The sequence below is a fragment of the Haliotis rubra genome, unplaced genomic scaffold, assembly GCF_003918875.1.
Source record: "Haliotis rubra isolate DU_JTF1 unplaced genomic scaffold, ASM391887v1 Scf27, whole genome shotgun sequence".
Lineage (NCBI taxonomy): Eukaryota > Metazoa > Mollusca > Gastropoda > Lepetellida > Haliotidae > Haliotis > Haliotis rubra.
Genome location: NW_025766780.1, coordinates 1,034,508 through 1,059,288, shown reverse-complemented (window position 1 = coordinate 1,059,288; position 24,781 = coordinate 1,034,508). Strand labels below are relative to the sequence as shown.

General features: G+C 38.3%; 3 protein-coding genes across 4 annotated transcripts in view; all 3 read left to right on the top strand.

Moving 5' to 3' along the window:
• The window catches only part of LOC124280557 (adiponectin receptor protein-like), a 37,340-nt gene extending 34,420 nt beyond the window's left edge, over window positions 1-2,920 (top strand). For both annotated transcript variants that reach the window (XM_046716503.1, XM_046716502.1), the window contains exon 7: window positions 846-2,920. In XM_046716503.1, coding sequence (XP_046572459.1) covers window positions 846-971 — 126 coding nt within the window. In that variant the 3' untranslated portion in view covers window positions 972-2,920. The remainder of the gene's footprint in view (window positions 1-845) is intronic.
• Window positions 2,921-11,993: 9,073 nt separating this feature from the next.
• Window positions 11,994-12,437, top strand: LOC124280611 (KRAB-A domain-containing protein 2-like). Its single transcript, XM_046716593.1, has one exon. It carries the CDS (start codon window positions 11,994-11,996, stop codon window positions 12,435-12,437), a length of 444 nt encoding a protein of 147 aa, XP_046572549.1.
• A 6,673-nt stretch (window positions 12,438-19,110) lies between these two features.
• On the top strand, window positions 19,111-21,889 carry LOC124280609. Its single transcript, XM_046716591.1, has 3 exons — window positions 19,111-19,402; window positions 20,462-20,523; window positions 21,788-21,889. Exons 1-3 carry the CDS (start codon window positions 19,177-19,179, stop codon window positions 21,887-21,889), a joined length of 390 nt encoding a protein of 129 aa, XP_046572547.1. The 5' UTR covers window positions 19,111-19,176.
• Window positions 21,890-24,781: the final 2,892 nt, after the last annotated feature.

Sequence of the window (24,781 nt, the reverse complement as noted above, 5' to 3'; positions counted from 1 at the left end):
CATTATGACAAGGCCGGACACTCCAGTGTACCCTACCCGCCTGCTTTGCCGATCGCTACGCTTCCATTGTACACAATCGATTAAAACTTAATGTAAACATAATCATGGATGATCGATCACCACTTATGGCACCCACCAATTCTTTATTGTTATTTCTGCAAGTCGATTGAAACCCGATTTTAACTCTCAACTAAATGATCTTGTCACAAATGGATGACGATATGTCTGCACAAAACGGGGATGTGGTCGAAGCAAGCCCTCTGGTTGGTTCATGCTTGTTAAGGTGACATTTACAACTGATGCTTTCTTATTAGAAGGCATTGCTCGAAAAAATATTCTTTCATTAAGCAGTCGATGAAAGGGAAAATTTCCGCGAATTTATAAAGAATGTGCAGATTTGCAAGCGTTGACCAATCAGAGGGCTTGCTTCAACCACACCCCCGTTTTGTGCGGACACATCGTCATCCATTTGTGTCAAGATCGTTTAGTTGAGAGTTAAAATCGGGTTTCAATCGACTTGCAGAAATAACAATAAAGAATTGGTGGGTGCCATGAGTGGTGATCGATAGGCCAATCATCCATGATTATGTTTACATTAAGTTTTATTTGATTGTAGGCGATGGTAGCGTAGCGATTGGCAAAGCAAGTGGGTAGGGTACACCCAAGTGTCCGGCCTTGTCATAATGTATTGTATTGTGCAGCATTTCGGGTCGGGGGTCATCTCAAAACTTTTTTTATTTAAATCTTTAATCTTCGCAAAGACACAAGGGCCTGTGAATATTTTCCCTGTAATTTGCAGAATGACATGTATTCGTGATTTCAATCAACATTTTTTATGGTTTCAGTTTCAGAGCCACCAAATCTTCCATATATTTGTGGTGGCAGCAGCGTTTGTACACTATCATGGAATCTCTGAGATTGCCAACTACCGCCTTACACGAGGGGACTGCCTTGAGACCGAGATTGAATGAGCATAATGGATAAATGTATAGTTTGCCATGTGTACAAGTTTGTGACAGTGGATTGGAGTAAGCAAGACAATCCAAATTGCTGTTGGCTGGCTCGTCAACTTGATACTGTAGCTTCAGTTTTGACAGCTGTCAGAAAGGAGATGGAGTGTTTGAAATGATCATCTCTGGTCTACTAGACTTCTAGTCTACTGTTGCCTTCACAGTTTATATTGAGCGAAACTGCGCCTCACTTTGCTCTTACATTTTGAGGATTATTTATTTTCATTAAGGGAGACAAGTCCGTTTGAAACTTGCTTTGAGTGTGTTTGAATGATAACTTACATGGGCTGAAATGGATACCAAAACATGCTTGCATAGTTTTCATCAATTAAAGTTATTGACCTGTCTGAAAATAAAATAATGTATGTTTCTCCAAGGCATGTAACTTATGAAGAGATTTTAAAAGTAGATTACGGAGGGGTCAGAAGGACCAAGTTGTCCTGATATCACTGATATTCATAGTGTTAACTGTGCCACCGTTATGCCATTTGTTTTGAAAAGTGTATATATTTCTCTGCCGTAAATGCAAACTTGGACACATAAGATCCAAAGTATAACATTTCTCATTAATTAATCAGTTATCTGTCTTACACTGCTGAAGTGCCTTGAAGTAAGTTTAGGAATACAGGACTTTACATGCTATTAAAATGAAATTAATAACCTCACCAAGCTGAACTTCTGTATGTAGCAAATATATGATTTACACAGAATGACATGAAATATGTTTTTTGCATATTTTAATTTTTGAACCAGCTGCATCCTCAAACTGTCACATACCTTTTTTACTTGTAAGAAGAACAATGGGACAGGCTTTATGGTCAAGGAAGTTTCAAAGTCGAACACCTTTTGATAACAAGAGATACATGTAAAAAATGTTTCAGCACCCAAACTGTCCATGGATAGTAGGCCAGCATTTTCAACAGTTTGACTAGTGTGTTCATTTCTCTTAGGTTTTTGGTTTCACAAACTTTTAAATGTCTGAGACCTGCGTCACTTTGGATCTTCCTCCCACATTTAGCGAATATACCATTATATAACTGGAATACTGGTCAATGCTGTTATCCTTTGCCGTCCTTGCTATTGAGGCAAGACTTCCCATGGGGCTAGAAGTTGTTTTTTGGAGAGCGAGCGACCCAAAAGAACTAAAAGAACATGCCCATTTGTTTTTCTCCATGGCAAGGCATGTTGTAAACATCATCAGACCATGTCATGTTTTCACCCAGTAGTGATTGATACAAACAGAGTGTGTTTTGTCAGAAGATTTGGCAACATGTTGTCAATGAATGAGAAGAAATAGGACTCAAAGTGTTTGGCATGTGCCTAAATGTAAATTGTGTTCAACATATCAGAAACTATTATGATTTTTCATAAATGGTTAGTACAACTCGAAATGCTTATCAGGTAACTTTTAGATGAGGTGGAGGTGCAAATGAGTATCACATGCTTTTAGGCACTGTTTAAATATTTCATACATTATTGATGGTGCTTGACTTATGCACAGATTTGTACATGATTTCTATTAGGGCTGGGATGGGTAACAAATGTTATTCTTTCATGATTTAAAGGATGTAATGTCTTTGAAGAGTTAGACATAATTTACATTCACTTTTGAACATAATGCATGCTTAAGATATTGAAAAACTCTAAATTTTAACCTCCGAGCTGAAGAATATATTGCCATTTCTTGCATATTTGATGTCAGGAATTAACATAACGGGTATCCGGGTAGGGTATGGAAATAGGGGGTGGGGAACCCGGGTAGAAACTTTGGACCCGTCCCAGCCCTAATTTCTATGATGAGTCTAACTTTTACAACATTCACTGTAATCTTTAACATGTAACATATTATTTAAGTTCATGATAAATATCATTCAGTGATTAGTTATATATAACAGTGTGTGTATTTGTAGTATACAACAGTCACTTTACCATTGTATCATCACATGTTTGCTTTCAATTTGAAATGGATTAAAGGCCCTGATTTGTAATCTTGAATTAAGAGTACCACAGACATTCCTCACACAATAAGTTGCTGAGATACAACTGAAATGCTTTTGAAAATGCCATATGCTCACCCTATACTGAACTCACGAAAGAACAAAAATAGAGTTATACCTGGAATGTAATGTTTATATATGCAGGATTATCACTCATAAATTGGCCTTTACCTCTTGAAAACAATCATATATCAGCTTGTATTCATTTCACTTATACCATGACCCAGATTTATTCCATTTTCTTGTTTTTCTTGCAGTTTTTCTAAGGTGACAAACAGGAAGAAGCAGTGTACTATATTTATTAGGAAAATACAGCTATATTCTTTTTTTAGCTCACCTGAGTAATAACTGCTCATGAAGGGTTGTCGTTAACTTGATACTTTCTAAATCCAAACATTGCCCACAGAATGTTTATATGTCTTGAAAAGGTAATGTTTGCCCAATACTCAGACATGCTCTGCATGTATCACTACTACATATGAAGTATATTATTTTGGGGTATGACAATAAAATATGTTATATTTTATGGCGTGTTGTGATATTTGTCACACCTTAGTCAACCTTTGACCTTTATGTACTATTTGTGACTGCCACTAGTGCCATGGGTTGTCATGTAGTAAGTATGGCCCTCTGTGTAGCCAGTTATGCCTCTTTATTAGTAATTGTGTACCGGTAATCTAATTAGCAGACTGAAGAATACTGTAACTGTTCCTGTCTATAATATTCAAGAAAAAAAATAGGCTGAGCTAAAAAGACTTGTTATATGGCATTCAGTGCAAAGGTGGTTCTAATTTGTAAGTTTGCCCAGTAACAGTTTATTTGATGGAGAAACAAAACTTATTAACTTATGTAGTTTGTTTTAAAGTATGCTGGTAACCGTTTCAGCCCTAGTATTTGTTTCTTGGGGGAAATATTCCAATTACTTTGAAGACAAAGTTGATTTTAACATGTATAGTTGTAGACACAATGGTTATCCTGTGCATGTGAACATGATGATATGTTAAAGACTTGTTCCTGTTGTTGATAGTGTGCCTCTCAGGAGTGTTTGTGTAAGAATGATTGAAATCATCCCTATGTTGTTATGTTGTAAATATGTTATATATCTATATATCTTCTTCTCATCATGTTAATTTATATTTGGTGCTCTTTCATTGGTGTAGATACCTACATGTTGTAAATATGAATGAACACACACTCCCAGCATTTAAAGACTAGCAATAAAAAAAAGAGAAGTTGATTGCTCTCCTTTAATCAGATAAGGTTGTTTGTGTGACTGAAATGTCCTTGCCACAGAAGATACTGTGTAGTTATGTACAGCATATAAATGTAAATATTTTCTTTATGTTACTATACAGAGATCTATCTCTCTCTCTCTCACTCACACTCACAAACATGCACACACACAACAAACAACATAAAAACAAAAATACACAGAGATAAAAACACATAATCCATGTGAAAACACACTTTATTATGCATGCACTTTTCTTGAGAACTTATCTGTTTTCTGCATAGTTTAATTGAATTTATTTTCTCATTAAAATATTTCTACATGTAAACCAGTTTCTGATTTTAAGCTCACCTGACTGAATGACAAGTGAGGTTTGTCAGGGCCTGCTTGTCCACTGATTGGTATCCGCATCAGAGCCATCTGTTAGCATCTCACCAGAAACAACTGGACTGGTGAATCCACAGCAGACGCATTGATAAACCTACTCATGGATGTTGCTCGGCTATTTCAAATTGGACTGATAATTACTATGTGCACGGTTCATAATGGGGTTCAGTGACTATTTCTGTCTTTATACTTCTTTCATTGATATATAAGAGGCTCTTGAAAAAGCTCAAAATTCATATTTGGTTATTTTAACGTTTTCTCTTTTGAAATTGCATGTTCCTGCCTATGATGATAACATATCTTGCATTAGATGTTGGAATATCATTGCTGAGTGCAAATTTTGTTGTGTGGCTGTCGTTTTTGTTATTTTTGCATTTGTTTACTACAGTTCAAGGTGAGCTACAATGCTGTGGCATTATTTTCTCCTACAAAAGTTCATTAATTCACTTTTTGGGGACAGCAGTTAATGCCGCAAACAGGAATGTATCATGCTATAGTATACTAATGACATGAAAGTGTGAACATAAGAATGATTGTCAACTGATTGCAACATTTGTAGAATTTGTGATTATTGTATAAAGATGTGCTGAGCTGGACTAGGCTGATCTGTGATAAATTTCAAAACATTAAAAAGAAAGGGAGTTAAGACACTTCCAATAATGTCTGATAAATATGTTAGTGATATTGATAATCATTCCGAAACAGCTGGTCTTCGTTGTCGTTTGCTTGAAACCATTTTCACTTATAAAAGCTTTCTTTGTCCAAAAATCCTGTGGAAATTCCAGCGAAGAAAACTTCCAAAGTATTTTGTGTTGCAACCAACTAAAGAGGATCAGGTGATGACCTGTTTGATTGTGTCATTGTACCTTGAGGGTGTGGAGTTGCTTGTTCTTTCAGTCACTGAATTGACTGATCCATTGTTTTTCAATTTCTTGGCCCTATTGATATTCCAGGAATATTGCTGACTTTGTGAAAATTCTAAATGTAACTGAATAAAAACAAACTCTAAATGTGCAGGGGAGTTTCATGTGATAAAATATGGATGTTTTCCCTGCAAAGCTCTGTTATTAATGTGTCTGAAAAAAATTAGGGGCATCCTTGATTATCCAGTGTATGTTAATCCATTTGGTTACGATATAGCCTTCATCCATGTGCCATCATAAGATAATTTTGGCAAGTGATGTCACCACACCATGTAACTTTGCAAGGAACATATCTACTTTATCACCTTGGCTTGAGTTTGTCAAGAGTATGATATATGTAATTGGCTGGGAAGAATGTAAGGAAAACACTTTTGGTGGAAAATGAATATTTTCCTGAAGATTAATGCAGGTGAAGAGAAGTTATGTGATAAGATGTATGTAATAGTGAGCATGCATCCATGGTGGTTTTGCCACTTATTTCAATCATGAAGGTAACTTATTTAATTAGATGGCTATTTCATCCTTATGACACAGAATGCTATGGTGGTGAGTGGGTCCACGTTTTTTACCAAAATGGATAATTGAGGGTACTTGAAGGAAAGTTGAGCTGCTATTCCTTGTGAATGTTCCAGTGCATGACTGTTGTTTATTTGAGTTCACTTCATTGATATGCCCATATGACATTAAATTTCAATTCACTCTCTAATTGAGATCATTACAGTTGCCAGGAAGTCACATTTGGGGTTTTCTGGTCAGAATTCCATCTAAATGTGAATGCTTTAAAATGTTTAGCCTAGGCTTGACTGCCATGACTATTTGTTTTTTTCACAGTGTGTGAAAATCTTGGGGAATATTTAGTAAGGCTCCTCCAAAATGTCTCAAGGGAATTATTTTGACATATTGCTTAATCATGACATGTGTCCCCTCAATAGTTCATCAGCAGCCTGACTATTGAAGTGTTTACTGAATTCTGAAGGATGAATAGTTTCTGGTCTGTGAACTGCACATGCTGTATTTCTGTTTAAATAAAATGTTTAAATTAAATTTTGTACATAGGACATTGAAATTGTTTGGTTTAGAGCTAGCTTGATGGAAGATCAGAGTCAGTGGAAGGTCATTCTAAGGATAGTTCTGCTGTTTAGTATAATTAACCTAATCAAACTGTATGACTGTGTACATCTCAGCGGTGGCTGAGTGGGTTAGATCACTGACTTTGTGTGCTGGCAATTAGATACCTGACTCTGAGTGTGTGCATATGAATCACAGATGGGACAAGAGCCTCCAAAAGTACTAGAATCTGTACTTTACTGAGGAAGTGTAATCCCAAATATAACATATGTTACATTTGACCACTTTCTAAACGTATTCATAGCTTTTGGCTGTGGGAGTCGTTCCAATTTACACTTGTCAGAGGGGTACACAAAGTATGTGATCTACTGTTATCCCAAATATAACATATGTTACTTGTGTACATCTACTTATTGTACTGTCCATTGTTGACAGATTTTAATAATATACATGTACTTCTTACACATTACCTTCAAAGTGATGATATGGCTGAAACACTGCCCACTCCATGTGATGGATGTGATGTGAACTCACACATTTTGTGCCATGTTTGTAAGAATTTACAAGGCTAAATTGTGGGTCAAGGTCATGGAAAGTTGAAGTGCATGTAACTTATTTATGGTGCAAGGTTGAAGGCTGTATTTCATGGGACATGTGTTTTCCTAAACTTGAATTGGTTGTACCTCTCATATTAAGGTCACTATGCTAAACATTGCTGAATTTGGCATATGTTTTCTCCAACCAAAAGTGATTTTCATTCAAAGAGAAAATGAAGTAAGTTAACTAGAGGAAAACTATTTTTTGCTGATTTTGGATGTGTTACCTGAACCAGAAATGTAATTGTTATTACATTGGGAATGCCTTTTGCTTTCCCATTCAGTTAACAAGAGGCAACATTTTTCTTGTGAAATTTCGTCGCCCCCCCGAAGCTAATTTTGTTGGACATAAATGGTCTTTTCGGCTTTTTAGAAATTTTGGTGATGGGGCTGTTTCCTTTTTTGTAAGTATTAGGGTGCTTACAAGCACTTAACATGTTCATTTAATTATTTATTTATTCTGGATTGAACAGGAAACAGTAATTCAGTAAAGAAACGAACAGATCTCTTTGTGTTAACGTGAAAGTATTTTGGATTTTTTCTTATTGTACTTGCATTGTTATTCAGGATTATTAATGTCATAATTGTTTGCTCAATAAGGTCAGTTTTAAATACTTATTTAACTGTGATTGATTGGCCTGAAGTATGAGTAGTGTGTGAAAATCTGTCTAAGCACAGATCTTGGGGAAAGGGGAATTCCAAATTTATATTTTGTAATATATTGTAATATATATTGTTTTGGTTGTAATCTATTGACATGTGTACTGGGGTATATTTACTTTTTCAAAGCACCTTGGAAGAACTACCATTCTGAGGGACCGACCGACCTGATATTCTCGGGGTGTCTGGAATTTTTTTTTAAAATGAGTAATTTTATCGTTGTAATATAGCTTGAAGCAGTGATAAGAAACATATTCCATCACTGAGAAAAAAATCCCCAGCCACAAACCCCCCAAGAAATTTACATGGTTGGTTCCTTATGATCTGCCAATGCCAGTTACACGTTTGATCTATACTCCATACAAATAGTATGGGAACACCCATGTTTCAAGCAATAAAGAGGAAAAAAAGCATACAGTGCTAGTTGTTTTTGTTTTTCAGAAAATTATCAACAATACTTCATTGTGTTTTAACAATGGAAATTCAATTGAATTTGTAAACAGTGTAAAGATTAACAGAGCCACATGGGATAAAATCTAATAGTAACACGGAAGTCACAATCTCAATATTGCTCCCTCTCTGTTGAATGCATTCCTGCAATCATGATCTTGTTAACCTCCCCAGTGCTTGCAGGAAGAATGAGTTGCACAATCAATGCCTGGAAATACGGTCAAGATTCTGGTACAACACACATATGTAAAATACCTGCTACATCTGAATATGCAGGACATCACATAAACTGCATGCCGTTCTGTGTCCCCAATATTTTGACATTCATCTCTACTTAAGTCTCTCACACCCCTGTCACAAAGGGGTCTGTCACTGTCCTGGAGCACAAACCATTAATAAAGTGCCTGCAAGGTTGCAGAGCATTTCTGTGGTGCAGGTTGCACTCCAAACAAAACCTAGTACTCATCTGTGAACAGAACAAATTTTGGCATGAAATGTTGCTCAACCCAGATGAACATCTTGACAGTGGAATTCTTACTTGCTTGACGTCTTGAGCTCAGATCTGCAGCATGTTGGCAGTTCCAAATTATGTGTGTTGATGTTTGTGTCCATTGCTTCATGCACTAAAAGGCCATGGCAGAAAGTTGTGTGATTACATCTGAATGTAGCCTGCTTTCATGATGCCTAACCTGCACAATACTGCATTTGGAGATGGTTGTTCATTGTTGTTAATATAATTTGGGGAAAACACACCATTTTTTCTTTTGAAACATGACTCCATAATGCTATCTGTTTCTTTCTTAAGCATGTCATGGAACTATTAATAATTTAACAATAGTTAATCCTATGGATTCTGTTCTGTAAAGATATCTTTCAAAATTTATATGCTACTCACAACAGGTGGGTGTTCCTCTGCTTTTTGTGAGGAATATGTTTCCATTCAATGCAACAAACCTTTGTTTAACTTTATGGATACCGCTGTTAAGCAGGAATGGGATGTATAGAAGAAGAAGCCAGAGATGTACAAATAATTAGATGTTTATTCAGAAGATTGGGCTTGGTGGAGGAATGAATCATAAGTGGATGGAATGAAGTATCCTTGGTCTCGGTTGATGGTGGGCTTTTGATGTGGATGGTTTCTGTGAGCTTGTGTTAGTGAAGTCTGATTGTTTGCAAGAATGATGACTGGGGCTTGCTTTGATGCAGTCAGAGATGGCTGATTTGCTGTTGGTAACGGAAGTTTGATGTTCTTTCACTCGGGTGTTGATGGGTCTGGACGTTTCATTTGTACATCTCTGTCTTCCACGCCTTTCCTTTGTAACTGCCTATCCAATTATGTTAATTATGTTGTTTTCTTTGTTACATTCAGTATATATGTTACAGGAAATATGTATAATCAGTAAATATGTATAATTACTGAAACTTTTAGTAATTATGTCCGCCATATAGCTGGAATATTGCTGAGTGTGGCGTAAAACTAAACTCACTCAGTTATTATGTATAATGTCTGATTCACTCCGGAATTATGTATATTTACTGAAATTTTCAGTAATTATACATAATTTCTGAAAATAATGAAACAAAATTATACATATTTTCTGAAATCATCCTCGATAATCTCCAGGGTATGCGTTCCGATAAATTTCCACTAGTACCCTGGATTCATCTATGGCTCGGCCCGATAATTTTATTACCTCCCTTTGCTGGCTCCGCATTCTCACAGTTGCCAATCAGCTAAGCCGCAGTTACAACCAAGCTTGCCAGTGTCAACAAAGATAGCGGTCGCAGCCGCGAACTTTTGTTCCCAGTACGACTCGGATTTTGTGGGAAATCATACAGAAAAATTGACAGGTCTGACACCTTAATAAATATATGCATGAACTCTTTCTACCTCTTTCCGAGTACCTCTGCAACAATTATGTTGCCAAGTTTAATCGGTTCGATAAAAGAAGCGAAAGTGAGTTGTGATTAGTACGCTCAACTTCCCAGGGTAGACACCTGATTGGATAAAAAGCCAGCCACGGGAGGTAATAAACTCATGCGGCAGATCCGTAGATGCATCCAGGGTATAATGGAGATTTATCGTAAACGTTTACCCTGGAGATTATCGAGGATGTGAAATCAGTTTGAATTACTGAAATACTAATATTACATTTGAAGTCAGTCAGATTTTCAAAGATATGTCTTCTTATGGTATATAAAATACAGCAGGATCAAAGGTTGAGTGTAGTTCAGTCACAACATAATTATACTTATTTATCGAAAATCATGATCTTCACGGTATTCAAACAATAAAGGGTTTCAAGCATTTTTAGTAAGAAATACATGTTAAATTATTGAAATCATGGCCTGTAAATACATTACAGCAGGATCAAAGGTTAAGTGCAGTACAGTCACAACATAATTAATTATTGAGTTACATACTTAATTATTGAAGAAAAAAACATGGTCCTCACGGTATTCATTGAAGGTCACATGCAACGTAAAACACAACTTTGCAGATTCTGATACCTTTTGGTATGGACTTACAGATCTAGGATCTAGGATGTTAGGATCTAGATCTACTCAGCTATGTGTCAACCAGTGAGGCGTTCGACATTATAAGACGAAAAACCTTCGCTGGCGGTGAATACTCGGTGAAGGCTTTGATGTGAGCTATTTTTCTCATTTCACAGGCGCGAGCTTTTTATATGTTATGACAGTAGATTACCGATTTAACTGTTTATATAATTTCATTTGTCTATTTCACCACACGTTCTTCTTACCCAGTCACTTTCTCAGTTCGATATTTAAAAGCAATGTCGTTATTTAGCACTGACAGATATATATATGCCTCTGTCGCAGACAAAACTCAATGTCTGTTTTATTGACACCTATGTGTCTGCCTGCCTGTCTGTTAATGACAATATTCAATACACAACTTCGATCACTGACCACATGCAATTTGAACTTAACACCTATCAGGCTATACACCACAAACAAAACGCATTGATTTATGGCCCGAGTTCGGTCTCTGTCACATTATGTAATTACACAGACAGGCAGGTGTGATACTTGTACACATGACATGTTATGATGTCTGTTGATTGCAACAAGTTATACTAAAAAAATGAGCATGTATTTACAAAACCCAACATCTCTATGTGCACACACACACAAACACACAATATGCCGTGAGGGCATCGGCAAATGAACCAGCCGTTACACTTGAGTGCACACCCACCCGCTCTGACTCGGTTCGGTATCCCGGGTGCTTCGTTTTGAGGGAAGTAAACCAAAAATATTACACTTTTGATTTGCGATTGTACGCTTATAATTTTGTTTATATGTTTTTTCATAATCAGCAATGTATATTATATGTCATGAATAAGTGATAATTGTGTTTTAATTATGTTTGATTTTTTGGTTGCATGTGACCTTTAACAAGCCGCTGAGAGACGGGAGGATATGGACAATGTTAATAGCCTTCAAACAATACAGGGTTTGGAAGCATTTTTTGTAAGAAATACATGTTAAATTATTGAAAACACGGTCTGTAAATATAATACAGCAGGGTAAAAATGCAGTACAGTCACAACATAATAATATTTAATTATTGAAAACAAATTAACATAATTAGCGCCAGACCAGTATAAATGTTGGTAAATTTGGATCTGCTTCACTTTCCAAATATGGATCACGAGAAGATTTTCCGAGAAGGACTTTTCAAGATTTATGAGACGAACAAACGTGATCTGATACCAAAGGAAGAATACAACAAGATCATCAGCGACCTCCTAGAAGCATCCAATACCTCCAAGAAGACTCCTCATCAGTTCTATCTTTTTAAGAAGTATGAAGTTCTTCAGTGTGGTGACATTAACAGACTGATCAGAAGAAGTCAGCATGAAGAAGAAACACCCCTGTACTTCATTTCCATAGAAGAGACCCATGAAGTTGTCAAACGGGGTCACATTGCGACGGGCCATGGGGGACGGGACAAAATGGTTCATGAACTGTCCAAGAAGTACGCAAACATAACCATTGGAGCATTGACCCTCTTCAAGAACTTGTGTGTTGAATGCCACCGGAAGCGTAAGAGAGCTACAACAAAAGGGACCGTCCTCTGCAGATGACTTCAGCATGGAGAAAACCATTTCCCTTCGGCAAGCTGTTCACCAACACTCTTACTGTAGTGAACACGGTTTCACTAAATGCAACTGTGCAGGCTCAAAGCGTTGTCAGACCAATCGCTGCAAGTGTTACAAGGCAAGGATTCAATGTAGTTCTAGATGTCACTCAGCACTCCCATGTTCAAATAAAAATTTGTGAACACAATGAAATAAAATTCATGGAAATCAATGTGCTGTACCTTGTTCCTAAAAATGAAGACATATCTATGAAAACCATACTGACTTTAAGAGTAATATCAATTTTTCAGTCATTCAAATGATTTCAGTAAATATGTATAATTTTGTTTCTTAAATTTCAGGAATTATGTATAATTACTGAAAATTTCAGTAATTACACATAATTCCTGGGTGAATCAGACATATATAATTACTGAAATTTTCAGATATTATACATATTTACTGATAATACATATTTCCTGTAACATATATACATCCCTTTCTCTTCACGTTTCATTCCCGCTTGATATCGGTTCAAGAATCTAACGAAATGCCATACTCACGAATTACAAGTTGTTATCCATAAAGTTTTGTCATATTGATAAAAAGAAATCTTTTCAAGATGATTGTTTGTACTTCAGATAAAGATATAAACTTATAGTTTTCATGAATAAAATATGTTTAAATCATATAAACTGCTTATGAAATTTTGGGGTGCCAATGGGATTGAATGTTTCTTTTTCTGTTTATGATCCAGAATGATTAACTGTATTTTTACCACTTCTTGGCTGAAGTAGGTTGATGACACTCATGTCTACCATTCATATATACTAATGTTACTGACAGAGTGGTAACTTTGAACAGTATACTGTCCCATTCAGGGGTTCCAGATGGTGGTGTGTTCCCTGAACCGGTTGTGTTTTATTCTGCCTCGAATTGGTCTTTCTAGTAATTGCCCTCACATCATTGATGCACCAACAGAAAATGATTGTCTTGTTGACATGACATCACATGAGGCAAACCTTTAGTGTTGCCCTGCTAATATTTTCTTTAAGAATCACATTTTGGCGATTACGATTGGGAAGCGACTGGTCTTGAGCAGCAAAAAGGAAGCCCTCAGTTTCACATTTGAGACCAGCGGACTTCATCAATAACTCCTCCCCCTTGTATCCTGACCGATCCATCATTAGTTACCTTGCCACGTTTTAAATGAAGAGTATTACATTTGACGAGTCCAAATGTCATGCCAATATCATGCCAATATCATTAGAAAAGGACTCAACAAGGAGAAACTGCTCTTTCAAATTGGTATCTCTTTTGGCAAGGGGCTCGATATCATCCATGTAAAGGAGATGAGTAAGCTGTGTTGGGGATCTGTGCTGAGGAGGTACAGGATGGTAACCCTCCTCTCTATTGAGCAAAAAAACAAAGGTTTTAAAGACAAACAAAAAAAGCAAAGGACTGAAGGAGTCCCCCTGGAATATTCCCCTTCTGATTGGAATAGATTCCGAAGTCTGCACCTGCCCTTGCGAGTACATCTCAAACTGAGTCGACCAGCAACTCATTAAAGACTTGAGTAAATCAAGTAGTCGCTCAGGGAGGTCAATACAACGCAGAGACTTCAGAATCCATTCATGAGGGACAGAGTCATGCTTTTTTGTAATCAATCCAGCACATGGAGAGGTTTCGGTGATATGTTTTAACCTCTTCCAAAATTATTTTCTGTACAAGAAGTTGATCCTTGCACCCCCAACATTCCTTTCTCGACCCCTTCTGTTCTCTATAAATTATGTCATTGGAAGAACAGTAAGATGACACGAGGTTTGTAAATACCCTGTGAAGATTTTATACTGAGTATTCAAACGTGATAGGGCGGAGGTTTTTGGGATCAGTCAAGTCTCCTATCTTGGGAAGGAGTATTGTGCAACCTTTGCAGAACCATGGAGGAACACCACATGTGCCCACAAGAGAATTGAAACAGTGAAGTTATGGTGTTTGGACACAGGGGAACAGTTTCCAGTACCGGTTTCAAATACCATCAGGCCCTGGAGCTGTATCAGATTTGGACTTTTTGATAACATTTTTCAGGCATTCTGGTGAGATGTAGCAGACAAACGACCTAGTTATTTTCTCATGCATTGCATGGTCATAATCATGGACCCATGGTGCCTCCAGGTTACAGTCGCCGGGTACAGACCACAACTGTTTCCAGAACCTTTCATTGGCATCCATGGGAGGTCGTTTATCATGCTCACCATCACCATTTGTTTTCAGTTGCCTGTAGAAGTGCTTTTCGTTATTTCTGTTTGATAAATTTATTTTTTTCTTTTCCTATTTTTGCTTTCTTTCAGTCCAAACCTTTAATTTTGCCTTAAGGGAATCGACAATTCGGAGAAATATTTTTTCTTTTGTTGTCTTAAACTGTAATTTTAATTTTCTCCAAATTGACTTTTGTCGTTTAGACATGGGATTCCCTGGTGATCTTAACTTCAGGCACAGCTCTCTCCAGGAAATGTATTTTCTAGTTTCTGTTAGTTTTACTTGAAACCTGTTTTTCTTTGGTGTATTGTTCTTAGTTTTAGATGTTTTTTCTTTGGAACTGTGGGAAGTTCCTTCAAGGTTCGAGCAGCAGCATAGACACAACAATTAACTTCATCTATGGCAAGTGAATCTTTCCTATCAGACTAACTGACTGACTGAGTTTGGTTTTACGCCGTTTTTAGCAATATTCCAGCAACATCACGGCGGGGGACACCAGAAATGGGCTTCACACATTGTACCCATGCGGGGATTCGAACCTGGATCTTCGGCGTGACAAGCCAACGCTTTAACCACTAGGCTTGCCATTGAGGCGTGGATTTGCATGCCATCCTGTCGCTTTCGCACACTCTAGTAGTGTGGTTTTAAGATGGTTTGACCAAGATATTCTTGGCCGGGTTCTGTGCCTTCCCCTGGGGCAAGTCCCATCTCCAGTGTGGTTGGTTTCATTACCGGAGGAAGGCTGACTGGGCTGCAGAAGTAAATTAGTTCTTTCCCCTTGGCTGTCTGTAACCCAGTGAAAAACCAGCTTGCCCCCTCTACACACATCCCAGACAGCGAATGGGACTTCTCCCATGAAACGCTGCCTAGTCGAACCCACCAAGAACTTCCCGGAGAATGTGTAGACTCCCCAACACTGCAGCCTTCTGCATTAACCAGACTGTCAGAAGGGCTGTGCTCCCGGTGAAGAAACCGAGCACTCTCCTGATCTGCCCCAAGAGATCTGGAGGTACCAAACCAAGGGTACCGAGAACAATGGGGAGCCTGGCGACAGTGTACTTGGGATGCAAGAGAGACATTTCAAAGGTGAGGTCCGCATAGTTAGCATGCTTTTCCTGAATCTTGCCAATCACGTTGCTGTCAAAAGGGACAGAAAATTCAATGATATAAATAAATTCACTGGCTTTATCAAAAAGAACAAGATCAGGTTTGTTGGCAGGAATTCTTTTCTCTATTCCAGAGAAGTTTAAAAGCATCATTTTCCATGACGCCCTGGACATGTTCAGGGTCGTACCATGGATGGACCTCAAGAGTCAAGGCCACACGCATGGCGGAGACGATAGGAGAAACAACGATATGATATGCTGTTTGTGCCAAGGAAGGGCATCCACTGACAAGGTGTTGGACAGTCTCTGTAAATTCATTACACATTCATGCAAATATTTTCCTTAAGAATCACATTTAGGCGATTGCGAGTTAAAAGTGACTGGTCCTGAGTAGCAAAAAGAAAGCACTCAGTTTCACATTTTAGACCAGGCGACTTCAACCAGCCGAAGGAGTCGGTTGGATTGCTATTCTGTTCCACACACTGCATGTACACACGATGCAATGGTTTCTCAGAAAGCTTCTCCATATATGACCGACTCTGGGCAGACTTGGTGAAGGACTTCACCTGGTTTACTCCCATCGCTGTACCGTCCATCAGTACATCACCATCAACAAAATCAACCTCAAATTTCAGATTGTGTCCAACAACCTTGGCGCGCTTAAAATAGCTGTCGAATTCCTTGTATTCATCGTGAATCTTGACATGCATCACCAGAGAATCATACGATAAATAAACATGTGCAAAGGTACACAATAAAATTCTATGATGAAGAGCCTCAAAATTAATCAAACCCCGACCTCCAGAATTGATTGGCATATATAAACGAATGTTGGAAAAGAAGTAACAGAAAAAAAGGAAACAGGAAAAAAAGTAACAGAAAAAAGTAACACTTTTAAATACTTATATAGACACTTAATTCGGATTAGGATGAGCTTTGATCATTTTATTTAAGTTGTTGTTGTTACTTGTTTTTACTGAGCAACTTCTCACCTACTCAGCTTACTTGATAGTATAATCAACTTTGCTAAGTAAACTATTCATCTGTTAAAACAAATCTCTACTGAGCAATTTCCTTGATTGTCCTACTTGGTAGTATAAACAACTTTGCTAAGTAAACTATTCTGACTGGGGTTGGCCAGAACATTAGACTCAGTAAGAACATTTAGTTAGAACTGAGAACATTGCTTATAGATGCAAAAAATGTGCTTGTAATTGTTTTGTTATACAAACAACAGAAAAAGTGTTTCTTTTTTTCCTGTTACTTTTTTTCCTAGCAGAATCTTTTACTTTTTTCCGTTTCTTTTTTTCCTGTTACTTTTTTTTCCTATCACCATATAAACGATTGAGATATTATCAATCTCAACTCCCTGGGGGGCTACAACTCTTGCAGCCACAAGGCGCACTGAGTTAATGTGACTTTACCATCCTTTTATTATATTGTATTACAAAGGACACTTTTTAAATGCCCATTTTGAAATTAGACCCAGCTTCATTATAAACGATAGTTGACGTAAAAAATAATAACTTTACTACTGCAACTATTAAGGATGTACCATGGAGTCTCACTATCACTATAAAAACAAACAGGTAGGAGTGGTCGTCTCAAAAGTAACACCAGGACGGGGGGCGCAGACGGTTGTTGGGGTCGGGCTAGGGGTCCTGGGGGATAGAGATATCAGCTAAGATAAGATAATCCTTTAGGAGAATTAAACATGGTAAGAAACGGCATGTCATAACAATTTAAAAATAATATCCTGTTCTGTCGATATTCGGGTGGTCATGCCATCTATTTGGTTTAAACATATTTTTTTTCCTAGAGAATCTGGTTTGGTAAACAAGCAGAACTCTGCTTATATGATATTTGAATTGTCATTCTCGCTTGTTGTGCACCAAGTATACATTGCGTCATGGATACTTCTGAATCTGGCAATCCCATTAACGACAAACTCGACGCCATTTTAAATCGCATGGACTCTTCTCAGTTGGATTTGGAACGCAAGATCCAATCTAGAATAGAGGCTAGTCTCGAGGGTGTGAGAGAAGAATTTGCAAAAACCACAAACGAAATCCAGAAATTGAAGGCCGATAAAGACTTTACATGGTCTAGAGAAGGTAATAGAATCCAGTACAATTTTAACGCAGAGACACTTGAGGCCTTTCGTCAGATTGAATTTGGTCTAGAGTATGGAAAGTTAGACTACATTAAAGAAGTTGTGCAGAGCGAGGTATCCAGGATAGAGAATCGTAATAAGTTGATAAGAATAGCTGATTCTTCCGAAGCTGGTTGGGAGACGGTACGTCACTATGTGTCACGTGAGTTGGCTGAGAACTCTGATGATGACAGGCGTATTACGCGAGCAGAAAACAAAGCTATCAAGAAGATCAAGGCCAAGAATCTGCGATCTTCACGTGGACACCCGTATAGGCCGTTATCACGACCTACCTCCAGTACCCAGTCCGTGCAGACCGGTGGGAGTGCGACGCCCGCTGATCCTTTGTCTACTAGGACTCAGCTTTTTTCGTGGCCGGGGAGGTCAAAGGTCTGGAGCATGCTTTCACTGCGGTGACTTCTCACACTGGCGTAGGAATTGTCCCCTCTACGTCAGCAAACATGCCACGTCGGACAGACAGAGTTCAGCCTGATCAGAGTGGTTCTACTGATACGAAAGTTAAGTATCACAGTTTTTGTCAATCTCTCAAGGTTCCATCAGACAATCTGAGATTAACGACAGATTATTACGAGTAAGAACAAGGACAGGCAGAAATAATGGTAAAAGGCAGATTGAAAGAAAATATTTCATTTTGGAAGTTTATCAATGCAAGTGATTTTGTTATTGACATCATTGATAATGGCTACAGAATCCCTTTTTATTCATCCCCCCAGATAATGGACAGACGAAATAACAGGTCAGCGCTGTGCAATGGTGACTTTGTAGAAAGTGCTATTCATAATTTAGTCAAGAAGGGTTTGGTCGTTGTTTGTGACAAGAAACCTACTGTCGTTAGTCCTTTATCTGTTGCTACTCGGTCGTCTGGCAAGAAGAGACTGATTTTAGATCTATCATTATTAAACAGACATGTTTGGAAATGCTCTGTGAAGTATGAAGACTGGAGAACAGCTCTTATGTACATAAACAAAAATGACTGGTTGGTGAAATTTGACATACATTCTGCCTATCACCATGTACATATTTTCGACCCTCATACTGATTTTTTAGGATTTTCTTGGAGTATTGGTGGGGACAGAACATTTTACAAGTAGTTATGCCTTTTGGGTTGACAACTGCGCCTCACGTGTTAACTAAAATTACACGTCAATTGGTAAAGTACTGGCGATCTCAGTCGTACAGATGTGTGACATTTCTAGATGATGGGATAATGTCTGGTGATAGTTTGAATAGTGCAAGAAGCATTGGGCTAGCTATCAAGAGTGACCTGATTAAATCCGGTTTTGTACCGAAGGTTGAGAAGTCGTTATGGGAGCCAAGTCAAGTTGTTGAGTGGCTGGGTCTTGTCATTGATACCAGAGTTATGATGTTGTCCATTCCTACACGGAGGCTGGACAAGCTACTGTCGTCTGTCCGATATCTGTTAGATCATCCAGGTAAAGTTCCGGTTCGATCTGTTGCTTCAGTTGTTGGCCAGATTATTTCCATGAAGATTGTAGCGGGTTCCGTTTGCCAGTTGATGACAAGATCATTGAGTATTCCGACTCTTGAAGTTATTTCCTGGAGTGATTTGATTTCACTATCTCCTGAGAGATATTTTGGAAGAACAATCTGCATAATCATAAGGACTGTATGCTAGTAGAACAACGTGTGGTCACTAAAGTAGTATACAGTGATGCTAGTTCTAGTGGGTATGGCGGATATTGTGTTCAGCTTGGCCAGAGTGAGATATATGGACACTGGTCTACAGAAGACGCGAATAAGAGTTCAACATGGAGAGAGCTGATGGCGGTGAAGGTGGTTCTTCAAAGCTTGGCTGGGGAGTTAGCCTCGCAGCGAGTAAAGTGGTTCACTGACAATACGAACGTTGAATCCATAGTGTGTAAAGGTAGCATGAAACCAGATTTGCAGGCTATTGCCAGATCTATATACGATGTGTGTTTATCTCATTCTGTGCATTTGGAAATGCAATGGGTCCCTAGATCACTTAATGATGAAGCTGACTTTTTGAGCAAGGCAATTGATCACGATGATTGGGGAATTTCGCAATATATTTTTAGAAATCTGGAGAAGATGTGGGGAAGATATGATGTCGACAGATTTGCTTCTCATTACAACGCAAAAGTGTCAACTTTCTGTTCAAGATTCTGGGATCAAGGATGTGTTGCAATAGATGCGTTCACTGAGCATTGGGGTGATACAAACAACTGGATTGTTCCGCCTGTGTATCTTGTTTGTAGAGTTCTGGCTCATATGAAGGTTTGCAAAGCTAAAGGTACTCTGGTTGTGCCAGCGTGGTACTCTGCCAGTTACTGGCCATTGTTGTGTCCGAAAGGAACTTTCATACCTGAGGTGCTTGATTTCGTGTATTTACCCAGAGACAAGGAAGCTTATGTACCCAGCCGGATTCCAGGGGGTATGTTTGGTGAGAGAGACTTAACCTTTGACATGTTGGCAATCAATATGAAATACTGATTAACTTATTCTCTTTGCAGATGTCTTTGAGATTGCGTACGCTGATGACATTCATAGCCTTTCAGGCCCAGGCAGAGAGTTGGTTAGTAGAATTCCAGAACTTTTGCAATTTGCACGAGCTGATTCAACTAATAAGAAATATGATTATGGAATGCAGAGGTGGTTAAAGTGGGCGAGAAGTAATGGTATGCCTGTACATTTTCCTATAAAACCTTTACATTGTGCCATTTACCTAGTTTCTGTGATGCAACTAAGCCATTCTTTTCGCCCGTTCATGCGGCTTTTATAGCATTCGTCATGCTCATAGTATTATAGGCTTGCCCAGTCCTACTGATAATCTTCTGGTGAGAAATGTGTTGGAGCCTGCTAAGCGAAAGTTGGCTAAACCAGTGTGTAAAAAAGAGCCTATATCTATCGATATATTAGAAAGTTTGGTTGATTTTTATTCGGATACAGGATGTTTGAAAGATGTCCGCATTGTGTCAATGTGCCTGCTTGCCTATGCTGGGTTCCTGAGATCTGCAGAGTTGCTCTGTTTGAGACGCACTGACATTTTGATTTATAAAGCTTATATGATGGTTTTCATTGAGAAATCAAAGACTGATATGTATAGAGACGGGGCATGGTTATTGATCAGCAGGACAAGTTCCAAGATGTGTCCAGTCATGTGGTTGGAGAAGTATCTGGCGTTAACACAGTTTCCCGAAGAATCACAAGAGTACTTGTATAGGAACATTTCCAAGTGCCATGATAGGTTTGTCCTTAGAAAAGAAAATAGAGCTATGACTTATTCTCGCTTGAGAGAGTTGTTTATTGACACGTTTTCTCCTTTCGTTTCTGATATTAGACAGTACGGCTTACACAGTTTGCGTGCAGGTGGTGCCTCTGCGGCTGCTAACAGTGGCATCCCGGACAGGATGTTTAAGAGGCATGGCAGATGGAAAAGCGAGAGCGCTAAAGACGGTTATGTCAAAGATTCTGTAGAGAACCGTTTGCGAGTGTCGCAGTCACTTGGCCTCTAGTTTGCCCGTTCTTTGAGTCTCGCGGTGGTGCATAGCATAGCCATCCAATGTGTGTTATGTTATTTGTTGTATTGTGTTGCAAGGGCTAGGAGAAATGATATTTTTATCGTTTGAGGGACGAATGAGATAGAAATTACTTTCTCCTAGCGTAGGGGAATGCAACAAAGGGGTGTAATTCAGTCGTAGGTGGCGCCTAATGAGAGTATATAAGGCGTATGATATTTGAATTGTCATTCTCGCTTGTTGTGCACCAAGTATACATTGCGTCATGGATACTTCTGAAAAGTTTTGATATTGTACTTTAACCTATTCTAAATGTTTCAGGTCATTGTATGGCTCGGTGCCATGAGAGCAGCTCGTTGCTACAGGAGAGGCTCGTCGCCTTTTGAGAGGCTTGTCGCCGTTGGCTATGCTTGGAGCCGATAGAGGCTTGTCGCCACTTGAGAGGTTTGTTGCCATTTTGAGAGGCTTGTCGCCGTTGGCCATGCTTGGCGCCGATAGAGGCTTGGCGCCACTTGAGAGGCTTGTTGCCATTTTTGAGAGGCTTGTCGCTGTCGGCCGTGTTTGGTGCCGACTGAGAGGCTTGTCGCCATCTGCTGGGCTCGTTGCCAGTTATATTGGTTTGTCAGTGTCTCTGAGAGACTTGTCGCCTGCTTCCGTTGAGGCTTGTACATACTTGTAAATATATATACTCTTCTTTCACGCAATAAATCGCGGTGGTGCATAGCATAGCCATCCAATGTGTGTTATGTTATTTGTTGTATTGTGTTGCAAGGGCTAGGAGAATATCCAGTTCTGTCGATATTCGGGTGGTCATGCCATCTATTTGGTTTAAACATATTTTTTTTCCTAGAGAATCTGGTTTGGTAAACAAGCAGAACTCTGCTTATATCAATACCTCACCAGTACATATATCATTTAAATAAAATACACAAGAACTGGATACAAAAACCGACAAATTAAATCATATATGTGCGTTGTAGGTGCTTATAAAGATTGAGCTTGCAGCTACACTTCATTAATTGATTGCATATAATTGTTAGTATAATTTATCAAATCGTTTAGACTTAAAGATGTATTGATGCAGGGACTCTATTATGTTATTATTGGCGTTGTTGTTTGCCGGAGGTATTCCGTATAACACAGTTTGGAGATTGTGGCCATTTACATAGAAGTAGGTATTATTTATAATAGCAGTGTATAACTTACATGTAAAAAGATAATGAACAGTATCTTCATTGTGGTGTCCACAAGGGCATCCAGGGTTGTTAGAAAAGTGTCTACTTTATCCGCATTCAAATCACTGCAGCCGAGCTTAAGTCGATCTGACAGAATCGACTACCATAATTTAGATCTAGATAATTATTTGATTCATCATTTTTAAGCAGAGATTTAAATTCACGAATACTTAATTATCAGGTAATGAATTCCAAATTTTAATTGTGTCAGGTAGGAACGACTTTTCATATATTTTAGTCCTACAATTTATTGTTTGTAACTTAAATTTATTATGGAGATTATATTGACTGTTTTCAGAGACAAAGTTAGGGACAAGGTCACAGAGGTAGTCAGGTGCGAGATCGTTATTCATCTTGTAAAAAATTATTAGTTTAATGGGTGTCCTCCCAGTTGTGAGACACATTAATTAATGGTTCAGTGCACATAGGTGGTGTTTCCACATCCCCACAGTGAAAGTGGGATCAGCCCAGTTGTTGAAGAGTATCAAAGATTTTATTTACAAAGAAGAAATAGTTCATTAAATATTTTATTTATTCAGAAGAATAGTAATTATGATAACACATTTTTATTGACTATTAGGAAGTTTGAAAGTCATTTTGGTTTAAACATATTTTATTATCATTTATGAAAATGAATTGGGATTGGTGAACAAGCATTACTGCTTATGTTAACACCGCTCCCATGCAACATAAAATACACAATGAAATGGAGGATGTGACGTCATCGATATTGACTGTTGCATAAATATATAAGAACATTTACCGGAGTATGTTAATCAATTTATCTTTCATTAAGTTACCTCCAAAAGATTCAGTTACATAGCAAATCAGTAATTAGCTAGGGTTAATCCATTCTATCAGGCAGGGGAGTATGGTGTGTTTTCTTTGTTAATTACCTACTCCACTGTCTCATAACTTGGAGTCTCACAATTGGGAGTTCTCACAAATTGGAGTAGACCGTTTAATGTCGCGGCTTCTTTCTTTTAATGGTTTAGACTTTGTTTCGATATACAGTGGACTCTGTCAATACCGGCCTCTGTAAACACCGGCACTCTGTCTACATCGGCACAAAGTTTCAGTCCCGGCAGAAATGCACGTTATTATCATTTAGAAACTTCTGTAAACATCGGCATCTGTCTATTCAGGATATCGGCATTGTTTTTCAGTCCCAACGAACGAGTTGTTATGAAAACGAATCTGTAAAAACCGGCACATGAAAGACGGCGTAACCCTTTGATGCAATTAGGTCCAAATGATGTAACAACACAATTCGCTGTGACTCCCGAGATTATTCAGAAACGGGAAGTGTTAATCAGTATCTTGTTAATCAATGAGTGGTACGTAACACTTACCCTCAGTAATTAATACATGTAGTGGGCAGTTTGACTGTATAAACAAGCAAGTGTTTACATTTTGTTGATTCGCGGGTATTGACTCCCGAGATTTTTCAGAAACGGGAAGTGTCAATCAGTTTCTTGTTAATTAGTGTGTGGCACGTGTCACTTACATAGAGGCGAATCGTTTGATGGCGGGTATTGTTCGAAAGCTCTGAACATCAACAATATCACTGTACTCTTGCCGGGAGTATTTTCACATTTGTAAGAAGCGATTTTATTGGATAAAGATTGGTTTCTAACGACGCTTTTTCACTACACTCTGCTTATAAGGGTCGTGATTGGTCAAAATCAGACACGTGACCTAAGCAGCCAATCATATTATGGAAATGGATACCGTCCTCGTAAACGAAAACTTTTAGATTAAGGTTTTGGGTAAAATAATGCTATTCTGAACATATTAAGAAAGACATCGCTACCTATACGTAAATTATGGAACGTATTGGACGTATCGTGCTAGGTTATGGCCTATGACAAAAATGCTTCATGCATATATTTTCACATTAAGCATCGCTTTGATGTTTGTCGGTTTACATTGCGGCTTGGATGGAAAACAGGGGGAACACAGTTGTCCTGTAACCCACACCGGTCAGGCTGTTGATACAAATTCAGTTAACGGTTAATATGAACGCAAAAATATGAGAGAAAAAATTTGGAGCGTTAACTTGGTTCATATTGATATCAAT